This window comes from Bison bison, unplaced genomic scaffold (assembly GCF_000754665.1).
Source record: "Bison bison bison isolate TAMUID 2011002044 unplaced genomic scaffold, Bison_UMD1.0 scf7180017864338, whole genome shotgun sequence".
NCBI lineage: Eukaryota > Metazoa > Chordata > Mammalia > Artiodactyla > Bovidae > Bison > Bison bison.
In genome coordinates, this window is record NW_011494910.1 from 515,950 (window position 1) to 533,428 (window position 17,479).

At 39.5% G+C, this 17,479-nt stretch overlaps 1 protein-coding gene across 2 annotated transcripts; it reads left to right on the forward strand.

Moving 5' to 3' along the window:
• Positions 1-1,822: 1,822 nt before the first annotated feature.
• TMEM183A (transmembrane protein 183A) lies at positions 1,823-17,125 on the forward strand. Of its 2 annotated transcripts, none has more exons than XM_010854114.1 (8): positions 1,823-2,084; positions 2,284-2,373; positions 3,176-3,343; positions 8,638-8,794; positions 11,264-11,444; positions 13,938-14,018; positions 14,981-15,136; positions 16,427-17,125. In XM_010854114.1, the coding sequence occupies exons 1-8, from the start codon at positions 1,976-1,978 to the stop codon at positions 16,610-16,612; spliced, it is 1,128 nt and encodes a 375-aa protein (XP_010852416.1). In that variant the 5' UTR covers positions 1,823-1,975; the 3' UTR covers positions 16,613-17,125. The 2 variants fall into 2 exon arrangements, with proteins under 2 accessions (XP_010852416.1, XP_010852415.1); XM_010854113.1 differs by having other exon boundaries at positions 1,830-2,084; positions 8,635-8,794.
• Positions 17,126-17,479: the final 354 nt, after the last annotated feature.

The following is a 17,479-nucleotide window of genomic DNA, read 5'->3' on the forward strand; positions in this document are numbered from 1 at the left end:
ATGGGACCAGATGCCATGATCTTCAGTTTCTGAATGTTGAGCTTTAATCCAACTTTCTCACTCTCCTCTTTCACTTTCATCAAGAGGCTTTTTAGTTCCTCTTCACTTTCTGCCATAAGGGTGGTGTCATCTGCATATGTGAAGTTAGTGATATTTCTCCCGGCAATCTGGATTCCAGCTTGTGCTTCTTCCAGCCCAGCGTTTCTCATGATATTTCTCATGAAACTCCAATACTTTGGCCACCTCATGTGAAGAGTTGACTCATTGGAAAAAACCCTGATGTTGGGAAGGATTGGGGGCAGGAGGAGAAGGGGATGACAGAGGATGAGATGGCTGGATGGCATCACCGACTCGATGGACACGAGTTTGGGTTAACTCCAGGAGTTGGTGATGGACAGGGAGGCCTGGCGTGCTGTGATTCATGGGGTCGCAAAGAGTCGAACACAACTGAGCGACTGAACTGAACTGAGTAAAAGGTGAAATAAAAGATCTACATGTGTTCTGTTCCACTGATGTGGCCAAAAGAACTCAAGAAGAGCTTTGCTTAAGATCTTCATATTCTTTTTTTAGTCTTTATTGAATTTGTTATAATATTGCTTCCATTTATTTATTTATTTATTTTGGTATGTGGCATCCTAGGTCCCTGACCAGGGATCCAAATCAACATCCCCTGCAAATTTATTACTGTTGTGAAATGAGAAGGTTTGGAGATTTACCAGCTGCATTTTGACTACAAATATCAATTACATGGAATTATTTTAAAAATAAAACAAATTTCTTTTAGTTCAGTCTGTTAGACCCTTGTTCATGTTATTACTTTAGATAAATTAAGTTTGACTATTTCATGACTACAATTATATTTAATTTCTAACACAATTCCTGATTCAACCTTATTAGCACAATCTCTAGTGTTACACAATGTTAGTAAAAGGCCCGTGGTTTGTGCCTAACAAATGTCTATGTTTATGTTTAATTAGATTAAAAACATAAGTTGGATCCTAAACATGTTAGGATGGCACTGTCTGGTGGGTCCTGGTTGGGTTCCTGGTCCCTAAGTACCATGCTTCTCAAGGCAGGGATTAGCACCTTTTGGTAGCTGCAAAGAAGTTAGAAGGACAAAGAACCTCATTTAGGACCCACAATAACTTATTCCTACTGGATACTAGACCAGGATCCTGCTCCGTCACAGTTCTATAACCTTAGTTCCGTGAAGTTTTTCTCACTCAAAACAAAGGAGACACCATTCTTTCCTCATCAACCCTACTAGTATTTATCTTGGTGGTGGTGGTGGTTTAGTCGCTAAGTCGTGTCCGACTCTTGAGACCCCATGGACAGTAGCCTACCAGGCTTCTCTGTCCATGGCATTTTCCAGGCAGGGGTACTGGAGTGCGTTGCCATTTCCTTCTCCAATTTATCTTGGAGGATGGTGTAAATCAATAAACTTTTAAGAAACCTTCCCCCAAATTTCAGAATTCAGAAATGTATAGCTTTAGTATAAGAAATTAGAGTGAAGGCTTACCCATGTTAGACTATGCCTTTGTGGCCTGAGAGATGAGCACGAGAATGACAATAAACGCGCTTTGGGTGTACTGAAGGGAACCTGGCGGATGGACAGAGACAATAGCAGAAAAACTGGGGAGACAAGAAGGTAAACTCAGTTCTAATCGACGGGGTTGTGGGTTTCGGTCTGAGACACAAAATTACCTTATAAGACGTCTGACAAAACCAACACGGCCCATAAAGACACACTCCCAACCACTTAGGAACCCAGACGCAGGGTTATCTGCAGGCGCCGGATGATGACGTACTCCCTAAACCAGAGGGTGATTGGTTTCTGAAGAGGAGAGTTGGCGGCCGATGCGACGTGGAGCCGGGGCCTAAGTCCTCGCGGGAGCTGCGGTCTCTGGAGCGGGATGGCAGCGGAGCCGGCCGGAGTTGGCCCTAGGCTCACAGATCCCGCTCTCTGGCCTGAAACATGGCCCGGGGACCTGGCCCTCTAACCCGGCCTCGCCCCGACACGGTCGCCATGCCCAAGAGAGGGAAGCGACTCAAGTTCCGGGCCCAAGACGCCTGCTCAGGAAGAGGTGGGCGAGGGGCAGGGGCGTTGAAAGCCCTGGAAGCAGGGCTGGAAGCAGGGCTGGAAGGCACCGTGGCGAGTGCTCTCCTGTCTGCGATGGGAGGGCGGCTGGGGCCCTCTGGGAACTTGGAGTGCGCTGGGAATTTTGGTGGGGAGGAAGCTGAGGAGGGACGCCTTTTCCTTTGAGGGTTGGTACTGTGTTTCAGTGACCGTGGCGGATTATGCCAACTCGGATCCGGCAGTCGTGAGGTCTGGAAGGGTCAAGAAAGCTGTTGCCAATGCTGTTCAGCAGGAAGGTAGGCTTCCAACGAGTCTTTTCAGACTCAGACAGTAAACTAGGTTTTTTATTTTCCTGGGGTTCTGCCTCAGTGTTTTTCTTACAGTCCTTTGGGGATCTTCCTGTAAACGTGTTTGCTGTCCTCCGTTGTTACTTAATATTCAGAGGAGGGGAAAAATTAGCCAAGAGCAGTAGAAGTTTCTGTAGCGGTAATATTTTGTCTTTCTATTAAAAAATAAGTCCTTGATTACTCTTCTGTGGTTTCCACTGCTTTCTTCCTGCTTATTAATCTTCTTCCTATTGTTCACATATATTATTCTTCACTTAACTGCTATTTGTGTAATAACCTTGAAGCATTTTTTTTTCCTTTTTTCATGCTTCTCTTACTTTCAACCTTGAAACTTGTGTTTTTATAATAAGTACTGTCTCTCGCCCAAGATTAAGGTTAAATTGGATTTAATTCCTCTCAACATTCTCCTCAGAAATTATGCAAATGAAAATAGCATTCACTTTTTGCTTTTATCCTGCGGGGTTTATAGTGGAGAATAATTCACTCCCTTATTTCAGGTCTGGTGTGTTTCACTCCCTTATTACAGGTCTGATGTGTTTCTGCAATTTTGGAATCAGTTTGCCCATTGCTTTCCAATTTTCTGTATTTAAAATGCCTTTTTTTTTTTTTTTAACATTCTCAGCTTTCTTTAGCAGACTCCCACACTGCTTTTGCTTTTTTGTTTTTCTGTTTTCTTTTCCTCATGTATGCTGACACCGTGCCTAAGCCATAGGCTTAGGCTCTGCTGTCTCATTCTCTTATTTTTTTCTAGTAAAATCTCTCTGTGGCTTGGAAGCCTCCCAGGTTCCTGCAGTGGAAGCTCTTTCTGGGGCTGGTGAGCCCTGTGACATCATCGACAGCAGTGGTGAGACTGATGCCCAGGAGGAAAGCATCCATGAGAGAACTATCTCCAGAAAAAAGAAAAGCAAGAGGCACAGAGGTACAAGGCTTGCTTTCTTTTGGATTATTAGTCCTATCTGTGGTGATAACTTGAAGCTGTCACTTCTCAGTAACACAAGAGGTGATACCAGTAGGGAACCCGAGTTTGAATGTTAAGAGTAGGACAGGACTTTAATATACCAGGGCTTTCCACTTATATCTAAATTTGAGAGGAAAGGAGAGTCGTAACAGTCAGTATATTTCTGGAGCTGTAAACTGTAGTAGCTGTTCATTGAGAACATATTATGATTGAGAACATTATCAGGTAAAATCCATTTAACAACAGGAGAACAAAAAGCCTTTGCATTTCTGGGTTTCTGAATGTGTAAGGAAGAAAACTTTTGACAAAAATGTTCTTCTAAATATCTGGATTTTTATATAACCAGTTTCATTTCAGTTAGATATGTATGTACTCTGCAGTTGTTAATGTCTGCTTTATGTCTACTAGGTACTGTAGTAAATAGAAACGTGATATTTATGTATTAGTGGTGATAAAACTTACACAAGTGAAACAAAGAAAGTTAGATTAATGGTATATAATGTGCCAATCCATCATTCATTGGTTTGCTCCAGACTTAAAAACTCATACTCTTGGAATGGAGCCCAGAATACCTATTCTTTTTTATTTGTAATTTTTGAAAATTATTTACGTATTGGCTGCACTGGGTCTTTATTACTTTTTGTGGGGGCTTTCTCTAGTTGCGGTGGGTGAGGGCTACTCTTTGTTTTGGTGTGTGGGCTTCTCATTGTGGTGGCTTCTCTTGTAGAACACATACTCTAGACACGTGAACTTCAGTAGTGGTAGCACACAGGCTCAATAGTTGTGCACAGGCTTAGTTGCTCTATGGCGTGTGGAATCTTCCTGAATCAGGGATTGAACCTGTGTCCCCTGCATTGGCAGGCAGATTCTTATCCACTGCACTACCAGTGAGGTCTCAGGGTACCTTTTGATAAAGCTAAAGTGGTTCTGATGATCAGCTAGAGTCAGGGAGAAGTTAAAATAATAATGTATAGTTTTGGTCTCAGATCTATGAGAACTTTCACCTATACTTGAGAATCAGATAACAGACTTTTGCATTTGTTAAAATATTTTGAAATAATCAGCAAATTTGGAAAACTCAGCAGTGGCCACAGGGCTGGAAAAAGGTCAGTTTTCATTCCAATCCCAAAGAAAGGTAGTGCCAAAGAATGTTCAAACTACAGCACAATTGCACTCATTTCACACACTAGCAAAGTAATGCTCAAAATTCTCCAAATTTGACTTCAGAGTACATGAACCAAGAACTTCCAGGTGTTCAAGCTGGGTTTAGAAAAGGCAGAGGAACCAGAGATCAAATTGCCAGCATCTGTTGCTTCATAGAAAAAGCAAGAGAATTCCAGAAAAACATCTACTTCTGCTTTGTTGACTATGCTAAAGCCTTTGACTCTGTGGATCACAACAAACTGTGGAAAATTCTTAAAGAGATGGGAATACCAGACCACCTGATCTGCCTCCTGTGAAACCTGTATGCAGGTCAAGAAGCACCAGTTAGAACCAGACTTGGAACAATGGACTGGTTCAAACTTGGAGAAGGAGTACGTCAAGGCTGTATATTGTCACCCTGCTTATTTAACTTATATGCAGAGTACATTATGTGAAATACTGGGCTGGAAGAATGATAAGCTGGAATCAAGATTACTGGGAGAAATAGCAATAACCTCAGATATGCAGATGACATTACCCTTATGGCAGAAAGTGAAGGGGAACTAAAGAGACTCTTGATGAAGGTGAAAGAGAAGAGTGAAAAAGCTGGCTTAAAACTCAAAATTCCAAAAATGAAGATCATGGCATCCAGTCCCATCACTTCATTGCAAATAGATGGGGAAACAATAGAAACAGTGACAGACTATTTTCTTGGGTTCCAGAATCACTGTAGATGGTGACTGCAGCCATGAAATTAAAAGACACTTGCTCCTGGGAAGAAAAGCTATGACCAACCTAGATAGCGTATTAAAAAGCAGAGACATTATTTTGTCGACAAAGGTCCATCCAGTCAAAGCTATGGTTTTTCCACTTATCATGGATGGTTGTGAGAGTTGGACCATCAGGAAAGCTGAGTACCGAAGAACTGATGCTTTTGAATTGTGGTGTTGGAGAAGACTCTTGAGAGTCCCCTGGACTGCAAGGAGATCCAACCAGTCCATCCTAAAGGAAATCAGTCCTGAATATTCATTGGAAGGACTGATGTTGAAGCGGAAACTCCAGTATTTTGGCCACCTGATGTGAAGAGCTGACTCCTTGGAAAAGACCCTGATGCTGAGAAAGATTGAAGGCGGGAAGAGAAGGGGATGACAGAGGATGAGATGGTTGGATGGCATCACCAACTCAATGGATGTGAGTTTGAGCAAGCCCCAGGAAATGGTGAAGGACAGGGAAGCCTGGCATGCTGCAGTCCATGGGGTTGCAAATACTTGGACACGACTGAGCAACTGAACAATGACAATTGAAATAATCAGTAATAAATGAACTGACATTGCTTTGCAATTATGCCAGTTATTGTCAGTTATACCACTCTTTTCCAGAACCAAGGATGCTAATAGACATTCTTCTCTCTTTCTTGCTTGAAATCCCTGCCTATTGTCACCATTGTATCAATGTTAGATATTGCTCTTGATTTTCTTCTTTGGTTTTGAGCACGTTCCACAGAAGAGCTTACAGATTTTTAAAACATCTTTCTTGAGACAAAATACATCCCTTTAAAGTGTGCAATGTATGGTTTTAATATGTTCACACAGAGTTCTGTAGCCATCAACATGATCTAAGTTAGAACATTTCTGTCAACCCAAACCTAATTCCCTCCTAACACTCTTTCCCACCCATCCCTTCCTCCCAGGCAACCACCAAACTATTTTCGGTCTTTATAGATTCGCCTACTCTGGACATTTCATATAAATGAAATCATATATCATATAATATGTGGCCTTTTGCATCTGACTGCTTTGACTTAGCATAGTGTTTTCAAGGTTCATCCGTATTGTAGCGTACATCAGTGTTTCATTCCTTTTTATTTGACTATTATGAATAATGTTACTAACTCATGGACAAGTTTTTGTCTGAAGTATTTCCATTTCTGTTGGGTAGGAGTGAAATTGCTAGATGACATGGTAACTGTGTTTAACTTTTTGAGGAATTACCAAGCTTTCTTTATGAAGTTTCCATTTTATGTCCCACTAGCAATTCCACATCCTAGCCAACACTTGTTATTTGTTTAACTTTTTAAACTATAGCCATTCTAGTGAATGTGAAGTGGTATCTCATGGTTTTCATTTGCATACTAATGTTGAATATTTTATGTGCTTATTGGCCTTTTGTATATCATCTGTAGAGAAATATCCAAATCGTTCACTCATTTTTAAATTAGGTTATATTTTTGTTACTGAGTTGTAATAATTCTTATGTATTCAGGAGCCCAGTTACTTATCAGACATATGACTTGTGGTTTACAAACTCTTAGCTATAATTCATCTTTTGCTTCCTTGCTCCACTTTACCCTCATTAAGGTCCTTTATTCTCATCAAACCAGTCTCCCACCCCCCTGCCTCTTTTTTCTTTTAAAAAAGGAACATATACAAAAGAAGAATTAATAGTATAATGAATCCCATGTGGCTATCACGTACCTTCAACAGTTATCAACTCATGGCTGTTTTTGTTTTAGCCACTACCCCCTCACCCCTAATCTCAACACACACACGTGCACAATTAGTTTGAAGGTTTCCAGACATCCCATTATTATATCTGTAAATATTTTGATAATTATCTCCAAAAGATAAATGCTCTTTAAAAAATTATCACATGTAAAAAAGTTAACAGCAGTTTATTAATATCATCAAAATCTTGCTCAACTTATCTGTTTATTGCCTTCACATATGTTTTGTTTTTCTGAATATTCAGGCTTCATGTTAGCTGTTTATTTCACTTGGAATACTTCCTCTTAACCTATGCCTATCAAATTTTTTATGTCCTACATAACTTACCTACATGAAGCTTTCCTTTACTGATTCCATTTATGTTTTGAAATTTCTTAATAATTAGGTACAAAATATTTGCAAAAAAAGAATATTGGCAATTTTTATAATCACTGAATTTTGTCCCTAAAGATAGAAAAATTTTAACAGTACTCTGCTTTGTAAAAGTCATCACGATTCTCAGTGGAGGAATTACTGAAAGTTGTTTGCCTTCTGAGAGAGAGATTTAACGTGGGAGAAGAGGGCCCCAAGGGCTGTAGGCTGAGCCTTAAATGGTTGCTGGAGATTTCAAGAAGCATAGGAACCACAAGAAACAATGTTTTAGAAGCATTGGTCTCCATTATGAAGAACCTAATGCAAGAACCTAATTGACTTATAGAGCTGCCGGAAGCGACTAGAAAAGCAGATGCAGCTTCAGGGCTTTGCCCTGGAAACAAAGAAACCTTGGTTTTGGATAACTATATGACTAAGTCTCAATTAAAGTTTAGAGTTAGACCAGATTCTGGTGTCTCTATGGAGTGTGGATTTTTACTTGAATCTGACATGTATTATGGACCTCAGGGGCAAGAGAATTAACACTAATAAGGTCTGAAGGAGGAAGAAGTGAGGATATGTCCTCACAGGGTGTCTTTGATTACTGGATGCCCGTGGCCAGAACTGTAGACCAAGCTGATAGTGAAACCAGAAACTAGAAGGAAAAAAACATATGTGCAAGCAATTATTGAGTAATGAAAATACATTGTAATTTACTTAGTTTTTTTATTTTGTACTTTGAGGATTCCTTATACTATATAAAAATCAGTTTTGTTTTTTAAATGACTGAACTGAAGAAAATGATGGATGGGGATTGCAAGGGAAATCAAGGGTAGAATTTATAGTGTAAAGTTGGAATTTGGAGAAAACTGGATTTTGTTTACCTTGACTACATGCACAAAGTAATATGGGCCACAATAATATAGTAAAATGGGCACAGTAATATTTTCCTTATTTTCATATTATTGGAGTTGAGTGGTATAATGTATGCTAAGGTACTTTGAAAACTTCAAAATAGTGTGTAAATACTGGTTAAATAAAGGCCTTAAGAACACAACCTATTCACTTGGGCAACAGGAAACCAAAAATTTTAGCAGCTGCAATAAGCAGGAAATGTGAGTTTGAGAGACTTCCTTGGACCTATTTAAACTATTTTCTTAACTATGCAAGCCCTGGGAGAATTGAAATGATTAGGGATCTTTATATGTGCATATAATAGAAGGTCAGAGGTTATAGTTCTTTTTTCTATTTCAGAAGACCTGAACGGGACTGGAGGAGAAGAGTATCCCATGGATATTTGGCTATTGCTGGCCTCCTATATCCGTCCTGAGGACATTGTGAATTTTTCCCTGATTTGTAAGAACGCCTGGACTGTCACTTGCACTGCTGCCTTTTGGACAAGGTTGTACCGAAGGTGCGACCACAGAAAGCTCACTATGTTATCTGTGTGGCTGATTTCATTGTTTTTGATTTGATGCTACTCCCTGGATGGTGACCTCTTCACTTTCTCTAATTCATGCCTGGGCATGAACGTAGCTTTGACTTCCTTGAGCTCCTCTTTAAAATTGATATTAATTCATTCAGGTAATTGTCTTCCCTATGATTACCTCCTTACCCCCAAGCAGAATATTTATTAGGTTGGTACAAAAGTAGTTGCCGTTTCAGGCAGTGAATTTTAAATCATTGTAACTAGGCTCAAACATATCTTTGTTAATCAAAATAGAAACCATTACATTCAAAACATTTTTGCCAACAAGAAATAAGTTTGTTTATTCCTGTAGCATGAAAATCTACGCCTCCGGATTCAGTGAACTCTTGGAACGCATTTCTGCCTCCTGCTGCTTGTGGAAGCGTTTTACCTGCAAAAAGTTGTTGAGATGCTTGAAGAAGTGGTAGTCAGTTGGCAAGAGGTCAGGTTAATATGGCAGATAAGGCAAAACTTCATTGCCCAATTCATTCAACTTTTTTTTTTTTTCTTGTTCAACTTTTAAAGTGTCAGTTGTGCAATGTGCATTCAGGCATTGTTGTAGAGAATAATTCTTGGGCCCAATCTATTCACCAATGCTGGCTGCAGGCATTGCAGTTTTGGGTGAATTTCATCAATTTACTGAGCATACTTCTCAGGTGTAATGGTTTTGCTGGGATTCAGAAAGCTGTAGTGGATCAGATGGGCAGCAGACTACCAAACAGTGACCATGACCTTTTTTGATACAAGTTTGGCTTTGGGAAGTGCTCTGGAGCTTCTCAGTCCAGCCACTGAGCTGGTCATTGCTGGTTGTTGTATAAAATCCACTTTTTATCGCATATCACAATCCGATTGAAAAATGGTTCATTGTTTTCGAGTAGAATAGTAATGTAAAGTGAAATCGCTCCGCTCAGTCATGTCCGACTCTTTGCGACCCCATGGACTGTAACCTACCAGGCTTCTCCGTCCATGGGATTTTCCAGGCAAGAGTACTGGAGTGGGTTGCCATTTCCTTCTCCAGGGGATCTTCCCGACCCAGGGATCGAACCTGGCTTTCCCGCATTGTAGGCAGACACTTTACCCTCTGAGCCACCAGGGAAGCCCTAGAAGACGACAATTCAGAATGACAATTTTTTTTTATTTTTGGTCAGCTCATGAGGCACCTACTTATTGAGCTTTTTCACCTTTCCAATTTGCTTCAGATGCCAAATGACCATAGAATGGTCAATGTTGAGTTCTTCAGCAACTTCTCCTGTAGTTGTAAGAGGCTCACCTTTGATGATGGTTCTCAATTGGTTGTTGTCAACTTCCACTGGTTGGCCCCTACACTCCTCATCTTCAAGGCTCTCGTCTCCTTTTCAAAACATCTTGAACCACCACTGCACTGTGATTGGTAGCAGTTCTGGGCCAAATCCATTGTTGATGTTGTGAGTTGTCTCTGCTGCTTTATGACCCATTTTGAACTCAAATAAAAACCGCTCCAATTTGCTTCTTGTCTAACATCATTTCCATAGTCTAAAGTAAATACAAAATAAACAGCAAGTAATGTCATTAGTGAAAAAAAAAAGTGAGAAATGTACACTAAAATGATGTATAATATATCCACATTTATTTAAGAATGTATTCCAATATGAAGTGGCAAAGTTCAACATTGTAAAATCCCAGTTACTTTTGCACCAACCTAATACTTTCAGCAAAAGTAAGGTCTCAAAAATAACTGTTTTTGACTTTGCTTCAGAGGTTTATCTTAGCTAGAATTCTCAGAAACTATAGATGCCCATCTGTTTATCTTTCCAACTGGGTTGGTTGTTTCTTAGATTTGCTAGTCATCTTGATTGCATAGTCTTTGCATTTATGTGGCTCTGTATAGTTGCAGTGGTGAGGAGAGTGAATGATGTGATTAATAAGAGGGCTAACTTTTGATGCTGGGTTAGAAGTGAAATGAAAATTATAAACTGTCGGTAAGAGTATGGTGGAAGGGGATGTTATCAGGGAGTAGAGAACTTTCTGAGACATGTGACGAGAACCTGGTGGATCTTCTCCAGTGCAAGTTCTTTTTGAGTAACTGAAGTATATTGTACTAGTATCAAGTCAGAGACTTGCCCTTTTTAGAGTGAACTAGGATTTAAAAATGTTAAATGAATAGAGAAGTGCAGGATTATAAGGTATATATGAATTGGGTTTTGCATAACAAAGAAAAGTAGCTGAGAAGTGAAGGAGATGGTGATTTGTACGTGTGTGTGTGTGTGTGTGTGTGTGTGTGTGTAAGAGACAGACCACATGAGAGCACTAGGGACAAACTAACTACTGCCAGTGGACTAGTAATGTAAAATTTGTACAGAGCCCAGGAGTCCTAGGAGACGCCTAGAACAGAAGAGACAGGTCGCTTACTGGTAGGAGTAATGTGTCATGTTTCAGACACTACACACTGGATGCCTCTCTGCCTTTGCGCCTGCGACCAGAGTCAATGGAGAAGCTGCACTGTCTTCGGGCATGTGTGATCCGATCTCTGTACCATATGTATGAGCCATTTGCTGCTCGAATCTCCAAGAATCCAGCCATTCCAGAAAGCACTCCTAGCACATTAAAGAATTCCAAAGTAAGTGGGTATTAGTGGTAGGGTTTAAGAAATGGACTTTTGTATAACGGGCCTGTTATGATGGCTTGTTTCTAGCTTTCGTAATGGGGTGGTCTGGGGCTGTAGATACCAGGCTGCTCGGGGACTAATATAAACTTTCTGGGCTTGGGGGTATCGTTTCTCCAGGACATTCCTGCTGTGCTGGGCTGGCTTATGTTATCTTCACCTTAAAGCTTTCTTGTGCTTTTAGCATATTCCTTATTCTCTTTAATTTATTTTCATGCCTTATACATTGAACCACTTTAAATGGTTTGATGGTTTGAGCAAGGAAGAACACAGTTCTTCCTTGGTAGATGTAAACCATAATTCTCAAAAGGTGCTTTAAATCATGATATGCTAAGTAACTTCAGTCATGTCCGACTCTGTGCAACCCCATAGACTGTAGCCTCCCAGGCTCCTCTGTCCACGGGGTTTCTCCAGCCTAGAATACCGGAGTGGGTAGCCATTTCCTTCTCCATTAAATCATACAAAAATATAAAACAACTTACTAATTTTCTTTTTCTAATGTGACCTTGACATCTGGAATGTCACTTTCTCATTGACCTTCTTAAAAGATTCTGGTGTAGACTTCTTCAGCATTTGCAAAGTGCCTATTGTTGCCAGGCTCTGGGATGGATAGTTTCAGAGACTATAAAGTATTCCCACTCATAGACTTTAGCGCTCTAAAATTCTTCCTGTGTTCTAGGCCATTATTTATATCTCTGGATTTCCCCAGTAGTTTATATTCATTTATACATTGTATTCAAGTTTCATTGTATTTTTCTGATATGTAAGTAGGTCTGTAAGCCTGTGGTCCATTTTGTCCTTTGTTCCACCATGAGGTATCTGTGAACACACCTTTGCCAAGCTAGACTATTACAGCATATATGATTATTTAGGCAAGTCGATGTCTCCAACTTTTTTCTCATTCAGCTAATACTATTGTCCAAACTTTGTATCTTTTGAGTTTGTGAATTATTTTTTTTTTATTCTGTTCCTACCCAAAGTCTGATGTTCTTTAGTACTTCGTAATTCTATTTTGTTTTTTATGCTTTGGATGTTAATGATTCTTTTTCCCTAGTTCAGCTCTAGTGTAAGAACATTCTACCTGATACATATTGATTAAAAGAGTACTGTTGATTTCAAGATCATCATGGTTCTTCCCAGGATTGTAAACTGAGGTGATCAGGGTCATTGGCTGAGCTCAATTTAATGTCACACTAGTTGATGGACTTAGGGCAGGATTAGAATGCTGAGGGGGTAGAAATTTATTCCTTCTCATAATATGAGTAGACAGAGTATCTTTTCACATTTATAGTTTTCCTTCTCCCAAAGACCTTTGATCATCGCAGGTTAACTGTGGTGAGGTGGGATCACCCCAAAGCTGACCGTGGCTGGGTGCTAATCAGTTGCTGGGAGCAGAGCAGCACTGGGCAGACTTCATGCTGGACATCCTTGCGGCTCCAGTGCACAATGCAAGTGCTACTCCTAAATCTAAAATGCCCATGTCTTCATATTTTTATAATTGTATATTAATTTTTTAAGTGGACTACTAACAGTGGTGATAACAAAAATCTTAACCGAGACAGGAAGCCTAGGCCACCTGTCTGCTGTTTTTGTGTCCATTGTTTAGAGATCTGGAGGATGTGGGACCTGCAGTGGCCTATGTCCCATGCATTGCCTTGCTAGTATAACCATAATCGCATGGCATTCAGGAAGTTGCCAGCATGCCTGAAGGAAGTTGTCACATGTTGCTGGACTCCACCTTTTCGTATTTGATTCTCCCTCTCTCTCTTTTCAGTAGCATAGCTTGTGTGGGACACTGGAGCCGTTGTGTTGGCAGCAGAAGTGTTTGCCCCTTAAAGCCAAGCCCATTATTTTTGATGGAACAGCAGGACGTACAGGGCATGTCTGAAGGGCAGGACAGCTGGCACGGCGGACGACCCACCCCTTATCCCCTGGGAGGTACTTAACTTCTTGTGTTAACCCTAGCTGTAGCCTGACTTTCCTTGAGGGGCTTACTCTAGATTGAATTCAGCTCAGCTCTGTAGTTTCCATACTGGCTGTCTGCTCCCAGAAGGTCCTGAGTGGTTTGCTCCTATTACATTCAGGGTTGGCTATCTCTGCCTGTTTTATGGCTTTGTTATCATCTTATCTGATGGCTACTGACTGCCCTTATATTTTAAGAGTAGTGGCCTGCTGAATGCCCCAGTCTCTAGAGACCGTGTTTCTGTCTTTAAAGATGAGAACAATAGGGGTTGACCTTAATAGCATCTGAGGTTGACTTTTATCGGTACCTCTTCTCTTTACTGAACAGCCTTGGGGTTATCTCTTCTCATGTTGCACCAATGTCAAATTGGGGGGTGAGGGGGCAGGATATGGGGGTTTCTATCTGTGCCAAAGTAAAATCTCAGCATTGGAGCCATGGCTGTCTTTAGAGCTAGCAACAGAAAGGTTATTTTTATTTTCTTACAGTGCTTACTTTTCTGGTGCAGAAAGATTGTTGGGAACAGACAGGAACCAATGTGGGAATTCAACTTCAAGTTCAAAAAACAGGTATGCGTTTTTATCATCTCTTTGCTTTTCAGATAATACCTTGCTCTGATTTTACTAAACATAAAATTGCCTTTTTAAAATCAGATACTACACATTAAAACTTATAATAATGTCATGAAAAGAAAGAGGGAATTATTTTATATTAAAGAGGCACAAAGATTTAATAGCTCAATGCATAGAGTAAACCTTGAGCAGATCCTGGATTAATGAACAATGAGATACCTCTTTATGTATAAAAGACATTTTTGGTACAATTAAATTTGAAGATTCTGTGGATATTAGATGATATGAAATTATTGTTAATTTTTTTAGGTGCCAATGTTACTTTCAAATGACTTTGCCTCCCCCACCTCAGAGCTGTGATTTTTTTTTTTTAAACATGTGAATATATATATATTTATAAAATGAGAGATGTGAGAGGAAAGAAAACAAATATGGCAGAATATCCAATGGTAAAGGGTATACAAGAGTTTATTGCATGGTTTTATTAATTTTTCTGTATACTTGAAGACTTAAAAGTAGGGGAAAGGAGAGAACTTGTTAAAACAATGTATTGAGGTTATTTGCCTAGAATTTTTTTTTCAAAGAAAATGTATTTGTAAACAATAATAATTCACATGGTTGTATACATCTGAGGCAATTTGAGGAAGCCATGGGGAGAGGGACTGCCAAGAGTGTTTGCAGGAAGAGCAGATACTATTGTACCTTTCTTTCTGCTTTTTGCTTGGACTGTACCTGAGATCTTGGCTCCTGAGAGGACCTGTTCTGCATGTGCTTGCATGTGTTTCCTCATCTTTCAAAGGGCTTTCCTTGATCTGTGTAGAAGCTGATATATATATTAAAGAGAGAAGAGATAACAGAAAAATGGATCTCAGCAGCTTTAGTTAAGCATTTTCATTGGTGGAGTCTTAGAGCCATAACATTTCCTCTAATCCATGAGAGTAATTCTTAATTCTTCTCAGTCCCCAAGATTAAAGAGCAAGTGTATGGGAGGATTGCAGCCTCCCATTCAGTACGAAGATGTTCATACCAACCCAGACCAGGACTGCTGCCTACTGCAGGTCACCACCCTCAATTTCATCTTTATTCCAATTGTCATGGGAATGATATTTACCCTGGTAAGTGGAGACAGGATGTCATCCTCAGTTCTTTCGTAGACTGTCACTGTACCTAGAGTTTGAAAGATTTGTATATTTAACCACTGAGGAAAAAATATTTGAAAAAAATTATTGTTTAAAATAATTTTAAATAAAATCTGAAAACTGACTTTTATATTAGGACTAGACTTATTTGTGGAGAAGTTAGTTATGTCTGAGAATATTTTACCTCTGTTTCCTTCTCCATAGTGAATAGAATGGTTTTATATCTCCTGTGTTGTGCTCGTTAATGTTTGAGAAACATTATCCCATTAAGGTTAATGGTAAAGCATGGGCACTATATGTCAGGATCTGAAGTATGCATGTGGTATCATAAATGGAATATTAAAATGTAGGGTTACCAGCTCTGTCCTTTGTGTGATTCCCTTGACTATTCAAGGTTTAGCTAAGAATTAGATTAGTAAACAACAAATATGCCTCTGGTATATTTTCCATATTTTTAACATTTTTAACTGGATTGGCAACTGGAGAGTTCATGTAATTTATCTTTTCTGTATTTTTGGCTTATTTTCAGAGATACGTTCCCCTCCACATTGAAAATAGCTTTATTCTTTTTTTAATGGTAAAATAAGTAATGCATACTTCATGTGAAGAATTAAATAATACATAAACATGTTGAGACAGTAAAGGTAACTTAGACTTGTATCCTATAACTGCACTTAACTTCTGGGGAATTGTTCTTTAATGTTTCTGTTAATATATACATGTATATACCCACTGTCTTAAATAATTTTGTGTAATTCAAAGTATGTCATATATCTGTTTTTATGGTAGGCATCTCATTAAGCCACATTAATGACTTATTTATATACTCATATTCCATATTCTTCCTATTCATACAATTCTCTATCCATCTATATATGTTGATATATAAACACATTTAGAGATTTTGTGGTTTATTTTCCAAAAAAAAGTCATCAGATGTATCTCATCAAAATCCCTTCAAATCATCTCTTATTGCTCCAATCCAGTTTTTAAAAATTGTCACTGATGGTACTCTATGTGCACGTATCCTAATATGTGCAGCCATTTGAGAGGCTTTCTTTAGCACAGTTTAAATATATGAAGCTAAGAAAAACTTATAAAAACCACTGTTAATTTTTAATATTTTTGCAAAGGTGCTGGTAGTGTAACTTAGAGATTATTTTGTGGCCTAGTCCATGTCAATTGTCTAGACTGTTTCATTTCAGAGTGTGTCATAGGAAAACAAGGTTGTTAAATTCGGGTATTGAATTTACTTTTCCCTCCCAGTTTACTATCAGTGTGAGCACGGACATGCGGCATCATCGAGTGAGACTGGTGTTCCAAGATTATCCTGTCCATGGTGGTCAGAAACTGCGCAGTGAACAGGGTGTGCAAGTCATCCTGGACCCAGTACACAGCGTTCGACTTTTTGACTGGTGGCATCCTCAGTATCCGTTTTCCCTGAGAGCATAGATACTGCTTCCTGTCACTGAGGGCAGCCTTGAGCTAGGCCAGTCCATTTGTAATCAGATTCCAGTTTGGAAGGGGCAGCTGGATTGTATATCTAGTCAATAATCACATGCTCTTTAGGTTTCTGGGGTTCCTGGTAGAAGAAAGAGAAGGATTGAATCAGGAGGAAAAACAACTATGATTTTTAAACATATTTTAATGTAAAATTTTGCATTTGAAAGGAGAAACCTGGCCCTATTTTCTGTGTTAAACCCCATTTGGTGCTACTGAGTTTGTTCTTTATTCTTTTACCCCAGCCAAAGTGGATGATCTTGCTTTAGGGGAAAATTAAACTCTTAAGTCTCCAAACAAGGAAATTTTAGCATTCCTTTATGGATCAGAGTAACCTTAGAGGCATAAAATTGTTGCTACTCTTGCTTTCAGTTTAGCTGCCCCTCAAATTCAAGTGAATATTTCCTTGTTTCCCTTTACCCTTATCTAGAAATAAAGCAGGTGACAGGGTTTTCAGAATCTTAATGAGATTGACTTGTGTATCTTTCTTTAAAAATATTTGTTGCATAAATTTTTTTGGCCAGTTTTGAATTTTAGGTTTTTTTTTTTTTGCATGAAGCTGATAGTGGTGATGATAATGATTTTGTGCTATATTAGGAACTTTTCATAATGTCTCTAGTTCTCACGACCCCACAAGGTGGGTGATACTGTTCCTATTCTGTGGCTGAAAAACGCAATCAGTGACTTACCCAAAGCTATCCTGTGCTGTGGCTTAAGTTGCTCAGTTGTGTCTGACTCTTTGCGACCCCCATGGACTGTAGCCCGCCAGGCTCCTCTGTCCATGGGGATTCTCCAGGCAAGAATACTGGAGAGGGTTGC